The sequence below is a fragment of the Trachymyrmex septentrionalis genome, unplaced genomic scaffold, assembly GCF_001594115.1.
Source record: "Trachymyrmex septentrionalis isolate Tsep2-gDNA-1 unplaced genomic scaffold, Tsep1.0 scaffold289, whole genome shotgun sequence".
NCBI classification, from domain to species: Eukaryota; Metazoa; Arthropoda; class Insecta; order Hymenoptera; family Formicidae; genus Trachymyrmex; species Trachymyrmex septentrionalis.
Window position 1 is genome coordinate 18,396 of NW_017305450.1, and position 10,138 is coordinate 28,533.

General features: G+C 36.4%; 1 protein-coding gene and 1 long non-coding RNA gene across 2 annotated transcripts in view; one reads left to right on the forward strand and one right to left on the reverse strand.

The window, feature by feature from the left end:
• Positions 1-3,355, forward strand: part of LOC108749279 — a 5,388-nt gene extending 2,033 nt beyond the window's left edge. The window contains exon 3 of the long non-coding RNA XR_001939358.1: positions 3,345-3,355. This is a non-coding gene — a long non-coding RNA (uncharacterized LOC108749279). The remainder of the gene's footprint in view (positions 1-3,344) is intronic.
• Positions 3,356-8,756: 5,401 nt separating this feature from the next.
• Positions 8,757-9,873, reverse strand: LOC108749273. Its single transcript, XM_018487853.1, has 2 exons — positions 9,399-9,873; positions 8,757-9,066 (listed from the first exon to the last, which is right to left on the reverse strand). Exons 1-2 carry the CDS (start codon positions 9,503-9,505, stop codon positions 8,757-8,759), a joined length of 417 nt encoding a protein of 138 aa, XP_018343355.1. The 5' UTR covers positions 9,506-9,873.
• Positions 9,874-10,138: the final 265 nt, after the last annotated feature.

Below are 10,138 nucleotides of genomic sequence, written 5' to 3' on the forward strand. Positions count from 1 at the left end.
TATGTATATATAAACGCGATCATTTATTGCAAGTATCGAGAATGACAATTAAAAAAAATTAAAGTTAATCTTTTTCCCATTATATTCATGAACAGAGTAATGAATCGCTGCCAAGGAAACAATGAATGGCCGCGTGTAGACGAAGTTATAAGAGGATTAATAAATAATAATTGGAATCGAAATATAACAACACACAGGCACACAAAAACAATTTTTTGATTCGGAGATTAAACTATGGCATTCTTATGTATTTTGACACTCTGCAACTAAATCCGATGTCCAAATGCTGATTTATCACGTCATTCTTTCTTTTCTCTCTAATATAGAGAGAAAAAGAGGGAAGATGAATGGTGCAAGAAGTTCTCAGCTAAAAGGAACAGATTTAATTGTAAGAATGAAGATATCATGGATGGACATTTCGCAAAATAAACAAACGTGCTGAATCCCGAAAACAGATGACATCGCGATTATTAATAACTGAAAAAAATCTGTATTCTATCGGAGAAGTATCTCCGTAAAAAAAAAAACCCAAACTATGGACAGTTGTGCAGGCACGTACAAGAGACCGTGCTGTGCTGCCTCGCGAGAAGATTCATATCGCGAATAAACATCTTTAGATCGGGCGGTTCGTTGCGTAAGAGAAAGAGAGAGAGAGAAGCACGCTCGTCCGATCGAGGCTGCAAAAGTATCGCACGAAGAAGAGTCACAAATCGTCCATCGCACCTGAGGAGATTCCCCTTTTCGCTATAATGTCAGACATCCACGATCGTAATCCCTAATTGCAGGTGAGCCGTCGTTCTTTAGAAGGGGCCGTTCCCGCCACCAACGTGGTGTTTTCACGTGGTGTTCCACGTGAGCGCCGTGTCTCAATGCTACGGCGCGATTGAAAGTAAATTCTTTTTCTATTGACAGGATATATACCGGCGTGGCTGCTCGTAAAACCCGACACTTCGCGGTGTTTCTCTAACTAATAGAAGAACAGATAGAACACAGCTACAAGTAAGTCACAATGATATTACAGATTGTCATCATGACGTCAGTTGATACTTAATACCCTTACCCTACAAGACGGGGGTCACCAGTGATTCCTGTTCGTGCAAATTTCTTCGAGTCTTTCGCTAATTATAAATTATACTATATTTTAATATTTTCCAAAAACTAAAGTTCCAACATTTATTCTAGGAAGTTGAAAGTACAATATAATATGTTGGTGAATTTTTAGAGATTTCTCGAATCATTCTGAATAGGTGAAAAAAAAAAACGGGTTCTCTAGCCCCCGTTTGTATGGCTGAAGCACTAAATTGTACCCTTGTAGGGTAAGGGTAGTAAAAATGAACTTAAAAGTATCTAACTAATATCATGATAATGTCCTGATATGTCCTGATATGTCCTGATTATGATATTATATTTTTGTGTTCTATTTCCCTGGCGAAAATAAAAATCAGAGCGTATGGCGAATGTAAGGAGAGAGTAATAAAAGGCGAGAATTGAAACAATGAAAAGAGGTGTTTACGCGTTTTTCCAATCTCATTGTTCCAATTTTCGCATCCTAGAAGCTTTGTTTACTCTTTCCTTATATCGGATTTACGCTCCGATTTTGATTTCTGCCAGAATTGGGATAATTGTATCACGCGGTGGTATACGTTATTTTGCACATTATGATCGCGGATTGTCTTTTTTTTCTCTTTCTAAGTAGAAATACAATGATAATAGTTCTAGCATATTATCTAGTATATTATCCTACACCCTTCATTCTCGATTTTATAACACGTCTTCATTATGTATTCCAGTAAACATGGTGCAAAACACGGCGATAAAGTGAGAAGAGGCTACTTGAAACCGATGACTTTATGAGGGAGTCATTATCATTTCGCAACCGTACTATTATATAGCTATAACAAAAATGAAAAAAAAAATGAAAAAGCTGTCAAGTGCTGCATACATAAAGATACATTTATATCTCTGAATTGAGCGATGAAAGTTTATAATCCGCATAAATTAGTCGAGACATAAACTCATCGAGAGCGACGACGTCGCGATTTCGCTTTTCTGATTCTTCTCGTTCGTTATGCTTGACGCGCGAGTTAATTAATGGCTTTGATCGTTTTTATTTGTAATAGGGCGGATTAGTTGACAGATTTTTGTATACAGATCAATGCCCGTGATTCTTAAGACACCGCGTCCGTCGCACCGGTACGACGTTCTCTCTTCCATGAAACGTCGATCAGGCGAGAGTCACCATCGAAGTCGCGTTCGCGATTCACAGTCTCGCGAAAGGACTTTCGACGTTCAAGAAATCGCCAATTCACTTTTGCAATCGTCAAGCGTACATTCGATGCGAAGCGGACGCGCACAGCTGATCCAGATGACTTAGTGCTTAAAAGTCTACGAGCCGTAATTTTCCGCTGGCAATGACGTTTTTAACCGTCACCTACATCGTTGATGCATTATATGATGTGTAATCAGGGTCTTGGCTTTCTGAATTGCAGATTTTTGCATGAAAGTTCCTAGAAATAATGTATTAAATGACTGCGACGACAACAAAGAGGACGAAAACGACTGATCTTTCATCATGGATGTATTTTTTTAGGTGGAAGAAGATTTATCAATAATTCTGTTATTATATAAATAACAATTTTAACCGAGGGCGTTACCTCTATTTGATCAAATGGAGTACTCTTGACATTCACTCTAAAGAAGAGAGAATACTTTTAGAGAGAATACTTTCTCTTGTCAAAGCTCTATAATTAACAAAAATTCCAGAAATTATTTATATGTCGTAAGGAGAAGAAATTTTATGTGAGAACGAAAAATTTACTTGCAGTCGAAGAGAAAAAGCTGTATTCTTTATAATTAAAAATTAGAAAATTTCAAGGAAAGGGCTTGAATCCCTTAGTTCCCCACTGAATACGCCCATGTCTTTGTAAAAATTCACGTGAGTTATTATAGCGAATCGGGATTTTTATTTATAATCATTACTCAATCCATTATAATTCACTATCGCTGCGTATTTCTAATAAATCAAAGAAATATTTCTCACACAATCAGTAGTTTCTTTTTAAAACTGTACTTATATTATCGTAGTATATTTAAGAAATGTCATTAATAAGAGATAAATATAAGAGAGAAATATAAGAGGAGCTAAAGAACATGTTTCATTTTCTAGGAATTCACGTTAACAGATTTTCACGTTGGATGTTAGAAATATTTATTATAATAACAGCTATTAACCTGAGATCGAAAAAACGATAATTAGCAGTTGTGAACTCTAATGTGTCTGATATGGAGTCAACCCTCTTTGCAGATGCGGGCACGATGGAGCAAGATTGCGTAATGGAGAACAGTGAGGCAATCGTGGCAGTTAAAATGGCGATTTCAATTCGCGATATATCTCAAACGGGACGCACAGCCTTTGGCATCATAAATGCAGTCTTCGTAATATCATTATTGCTTATACTGCAACGTTACATGATAATTGGTGTCTTCAAGGTTTTACACATTATATTAGAATATTTATGCGTTTTATGATTTAATTTGTTTACAATGACAGTCATCGCGGATTTGAGACGATACTTTATTCATACTCAATGCATCGAATAGTAATTAATACATTCGATTAATAACATGAGTGTCACTCGGAAGCACGCGCAACTTGTAAGCTTTACAAATCTTTTTCCTCTTACGGTAGATTCTTTCAAAGAGTAATTTATCATCAAGGTTGCTTATATTAATTTCAGCCCGATTTAATTAGACGTATATTAATCTAACAACGTAAGAACCTACATTTTATATTTTTATGTAACGATAGAGAAAATAAAGATGAAAATAGTGTAGGACTTAAAAAAAAAACTTGTTTTGTTTAAAGAGTAAAAAAAAAGGATCTCAATATATGCGATATGTTATATATATGGAATGTTGCAATAATGTAGTAAGGGAAGACACAAAAAAAATGGATTATTGCCTCGAACGAAACCATAAAAATCAAGACGGCACGAACGTAACCTTTTCTCAGGACTGGACTCGTTACCCAACAATGATTGTCGGGGATGTCCTTTACGTGCTCGATGGACTCACTCAGGGAATTACAGGCGGTACGCTCTCAAGAACATACATAAACTGCCAACCCGGACGTAACGTTCATATATCATATGTATCTTTATTATCATATCGGCGGGATCGCTCGTGCGGTTTTTCCACCATTTGACACGGTGTCTTGGGAGACGTCGAGTGATAGACGATAACCACAATTGCGAAACGGACTTAAAATATTTCCCGCTGGAACGTTTCGCAATTCTATACATCTGTCTCGGCGAGAATCATTAACCCTTTCGTCATTAGAATGATTATTGATAGTTGATAAATAGAAACTTTCAGTTATTTCCTACTCTACATTTAGTTAACTGCTTCATTACTGCAACGAGCAAATTTCACAATAATGACACGTTTATGTACTTCTCGATATTTTTTAGGACCGTAGCATACAAGATAGCATACGACTGTCTGGATCAATGAGCACGTTACGTAAATTAATAAGGCAACTTAATGCTAGATGATTATTGGTCGGTCAGACGGTTTTATGCTACGCCGTGTTTACTTTGTACGTGCTGTAGCCCTTATTGATTGAACAAATATGTGTCACAATATATCGGGAGAGTAAAATTAAGTTCTCCTGTTATTTTGACACCTTTACGCGCGGAATGATCGATTTACATCGGGAAGGAAAGAAACGCGCTGCGTGATATAAAATTTATGCTACGGAGAGTTAATGGAGATCGACGCAACAACTTGCGGCGTCCTACTTTGAACTATTCACCGCGAATACTTATCGAAACGTTGCTTTTCTCCCCAGCGTGAAAGTGCCCTGCCCCCCTCCCTTTTAAGAGACTTTGAAACGAACGGCGTGTATCAAAACTTTGATTTCAGCAAAGTCCCGTTGATACGCGCGAGACGATCGAGGAAACGACGCACTCCAAGCGGAAGGAAACTCGTAGCGTTTCGAATATTTCCGCGCAATTAGTAACAGCTTTGCCCACACGTGAAAGCGACGTAAATTAAATCAGCCGTTAGAGCAAAGAAACAGAAAGCAACCTCGGCTCTACATCGTCGCATATATCAGTCTATAATTGCACCGTGTTATGCAAAAGTGAGTTAACTCGCGTAGTAATGGCGAATTGCTTTGAGTAAATTGAGTCGACAAGTAACAGGTCTTTTTCTTATTCCCCTTTGAATAATTATATTTTAATACATAATGAAACTATGACATATAGAAATATGTAGGATTTTACAATATACACGTGGAACGTGTTGTACGTATTAATTAAAATGCAGAGTTTTATGTTGCACTTTAATTTTTCCTTTTTTTTTTAAAATAAATTTTCGTTCAATAATGATAACAACTTATATCGATTTGTCGAATATGAAATATAATTAAAAAAAGAAGAATCTAATAAAAATGTCTTTATAGGAAAAAAATAATTTTGCTGAAGTATAAAAAAATTTAGCTAGATCTGAAAATAGTTTTGTTGGATCATTAAAGTAATTAGATAGAAATCTCAAGCATGATGTGTGCAAAATATTGCAAAATGTTTTGAAATTCTAGTAACTAATTTGAGCGTCCTACACAATTATTTCGATGATTCAACAAAATTACTTTCAGATTTGGCACACATAGCTAAATTTTTAAATACTTCAGTAAAATCATCTTTTTCATGTCTATTTCATTCGATTACGTTGACTTTTGAGATCTTAACGAGCTTGTTATCGACCAGCTGCAACGCGAAACCTGTAAGGCAAGCCTCGATAATAGTTATATAGGCAGCTATAAATAAAATGAGACAACGAAAAATCAATACGCACAACTATTCGAAAAGTATAATCGTTATGAACAAAAACTCAAACAATTCTACTAGGAGTTGTTAGTTTTCCGCATTTTCTCCGCGGCTACGTTTAAGTTCCTAGATGCTGGCAATTCGTTCTCCCAAACGAGATCGAATTCTTCCACTTTAGAGGTAGGATGCCTAATTGGAACGATTAGCAATTCTCGGGTCAACGATAGCGAGCTATATAAGCGCATACTTACATTATACAACATACGATTCTCGTCGGTTTCGGTTCATGCATACATACGAGCATATATACGATCGCAAATATTGAAAACGAAAGTTTTATTCCGCCCTGCTTTTACGAACGCCGATTTTCTCTTTTTATATCCGCTCTCTTGCGTTACTCGATCGTTGCCGATGTAACTGTAGCTTGGCAATGTTCGTGAAAATGGTTCCTTCCGTAGCGATTAATTCCATGGTGCTGTGACGTAAGGCGTGAAATCATTAATTACGCGAGATTGTTGTAAGAAACGTTCGTTGATCCGCGAGACTGACAATGAGATTCCGCTTCCTCCTGGAAAAAGAAATCAAGAACGCGACTCGCACGCTCGCGGAGGAGGACACTCCGTTTCGCGGCCGCGGGCAGACCGTGTCTGGTGAGAAGAAACGAGAGTGATTAGATCTCGCTTTCAACGCTACGCATGCACAACCGGCATGTCTACCTTCTCTTAAACAGGAACGTTCTCTCCTTCCCGAAGCGCACGATTGTTTGGCAAGTACGTGCCACGTGCTGCGCGAAGGCACGTACAGGTACACGACGTTCTTGATACATTAATCATGCAGAAATTAAAGTCAGATTGAAAGAATTATTAGATCTCTTATAATTAACCTTCGATCAGAGCTACAGGTAATTTGAACCAGAAACGAAAATATTTAGACGATTGTACAATCCGTACGATTGGTACTACACGGAAAGACTGACTTTGCAGCGGTATATAAAAATTTACACTGTTAGAAATGTAACCACGAGCTTCCTTTATATGTAAATAAAGCTCGTAGTTATGAACGATATTAAAAGTAATAAATAATTTAACTGAAAATTAAGTTATAGTAGTTACTCAAATGTAATGAACGTATACATTAAATTTATGAAATTTAATATATTTTTAATAAAATTAATTTTTAATAAAAAGTATATTAAATTTCATAAATTTTTATTAAAAATACATTAAATTTCACGTACGTGTACACAAATATACTTTTAGTTATAAACACATTAAATTTAATGTAATGTCATGAAATTAAGTTCAAATTGTGTAACTTAAAAAAGTATATTAAATTTTATGAAATTTTTAACAGTGTAGCTAGATACAGATCTCAGAATAATTTGGTGGACTATCAAAATAATTATGTAGAAAATTCAAGCATGATGGACAAACTGCAAAAAGTTTTGACAATTTAGGAACCGGTTAGAGCGTCCTACATAATTATTTTGATGGTCCAATAAAGTTATTTTCAGCTCTCCATCTAACTAAATTTTTAAAAGTTTCAACAAAACTATCCTTTTTGTGTATGAGTTACGAATCCTAAAGTTTTTTTGCGAGATATCTACTAAATTATAGGTCAAAAAACTTTGAATCTTCCTCTGTCAATCGCTGTATAAGGTGAAGATTTATTTGCTTCTATATTTCAAAGAGGATGCTTTAGAACTTATAAATGTAGTTTCATAAATATAGTTTAAGGATTAACAAAAACGATAATAAAGAATAATAAGAATAAATCAATATGCGAAGCTGTGTGCACAATATCATAGAAATAAATGATAAAATTAAACTCGCGCGTGCATCTTTTAATTAAAAATGCAGGACTGAATAAGTGGAGGCGACAAATGACATTCCTCGCTGCATTCTTCATCGGCGTCGGTTTCGCAACGTCGTCAGGAATGCTATCTATTAGCTCCCTTAGGCTCGTATAATTTCACGTGACTTTTAATTAAGCGTTTATTCGGACTATCCGTGCGACGCCAATTACGTAAACGGTGTTCTAGTTAGACTAGATAGAGTATCCTCTATGGATTATCGTACTTTTGACTTTATTCGGGTGTTATGTGTGGAAATCGTGCGTAGCAGACTCAAGACCAAAATGTTCGAAATCTCGATCTTAAAAAAGTGACCTCTACTGTAAATAAAATCCGCGCGTGTCCTGACTAATGATTGCAACATTAGCCTTGCCATTGTTGAGCACACTTAGCAACCGATGGCGAAATAATCGTGAAAAAAGTGCAAAAATCCGTTAATTAAAGTTCATCAAGATAAAAGTTCTGGTCGAAATTTGATCGCACATTATAGCGGATCCCTTTTTTTATATGCATAATTAACGTTGCGGTTGCAGTTTAAGCATAATATCAGTTTTATCAAACAGTTTTTTTTCCCTAAAGATTCATGAAAAGAAATATGCGAATAACTCGTACAAGAAAAAAGTTGTACCGTCTTGCGTTTTACCCCAATCAAAATTGATCAAATGAATAAATAATATAAAACGGGCATTCAAGAGTCAGACGCGGAAATTATTCCGCAAATTATGCAATTAATAAAATAATTCTAATTCCAAGTCTAACGACATTAAATAAATCCACACACAATCGTAACATTTTTTGGCACACGTTCTTAACTTCTAAATGTCCGGTTTTTATTACTTATTGTTTTTCTTCAAAATTGATTAGCCGCCGATCGAGTTCCGTTTCGAAAAATCGCTTCTGAATGCTTTTGAAAAAGATTGCGGAGCAACTGCGCTATTTACAATACGTAACCTCGATTTTTACGAAATATAGATTTGGTACAAGACGATTTGGAAACAGGCGGTCCTCGATCGTGCCGCGAATTCGGACCCACGTGTTTCGCGACGTGCCGCGTGGCGAAATGAAGGGTACTTACGTCATTTATGGTCGGTAGGAGTGGAGTTACGTCGATCGGATGCACGATCTGTCACGGTCCTCATGTTTCCATCGCTGCCGGCGAGATCTTCGGTATGACGAGTGGAGGGGGAGGAAGGTGGGTTGTACAAATTGCTCTCCTTACACGTACACGATGCACAATGTGCCCTGATCGATCCCGCGGCGAGAAATCGAGGGAAGCTGAGGATTCGAAGGATCGGCGTTACGTGCTTCCTCACCCCGCGCGCGATTTCCGGCAGCCGTTTTTCTCGCTTCCGCGTGATTCCGTATGCATCAATTCCCGTATGATCACTGCACAGCACAAAGGTATCAGGAGACAGGAGGAAGGTAGAGAGAAAGATAGAAACGCGCATGACGATCTTTGCGAAAAATAGCGGGCATCACAAATGTCGAATATCGCAAGATTTGACACTCCCCCAAATCCAGAAAAGACAGAAGTCATAATAATATCACAAGGATATTATCATTGTGATTATTATTTGTCACTTATAAGATCATTTTTAAGATAGAATGACTTCAACTTCGTTCTGATATCATTATGACTTAATTATGATTTCGTATTCTACCTGGGCTTTCATTTCGGGGAAAATAGAAGAATAAAGCTGAAATTGACTCAATTTTACCCTGACAACGGTGTTTGATATTGCTGTTCTTCTGACGAAAAGCTGGAAGATTGTAAATAGAATTGTTTGAGAAAAAAAAAGGTGTAAACAATGAATTTGGGAATCATGGGTGTTTATTGTTCGTCGGAGACACCCCAATGTCAGAATGCAAAGAATTGGAGGAAATTCGACCTTTTTATCTACCGGTCGGATGGCCTGGGGACGGAGAGACAGGGAATTCAATTAAATGAGGTGGGAAAGAAAAAAAGAAAAAGGAAAGAAGGAAAAAGAAGAGGAACGTTTAAAAAAACTCGTCCTCCCGGTTACGCAAAACCGCGACACGTTGATCGCGGCCAGAAATAAGAGTCGCACGCCTTTTACGACGAAAAGACGGGGAAGAGTAAACGTATTTAATTTCGTTTTGTGCTCGCTCGCGTTGCATTAGATTATTTGTTATTTATTGCTGCATTGAACTGCACTACAATTTTTTTTATTCTTGTCAAATATCAAATATAATATCATACCAATTGTACTTTAATTAAATTTCATATTAATTTCACTTTAGGTACAAAAAGTGTACAGTACACTAAAACAAAATTATTTAGTCCTAATGTATATTTCTTTTAATAATATTAAGTAAACAATTGCTTACGATAAGTAAATATTTAAATAAAAAAATAATAGTGAAATTAAATTAATGGTAGCAAATAAATTTTGTATCAAATAAATACATGTTTGCATTTAGTAAATATTTACTTAGA

Bases quoted from the DNA above. Each gene is read 5' to 3' on its own strand.
- LOC108749273 (XM_018487853.1), bottom strand. From the start codon at position 9,505: ATGATTCCCAAATTCATTGTTTACACCTTTTTTTTTCTCAAACAATTC. The intron at 9,067-9,398 runs GTAAAATTGAGT...TGTGCTGTGCAG, and splicing joins TATCAAACACCGTTGTCAGG to TGATCATACGGGAATTGATG.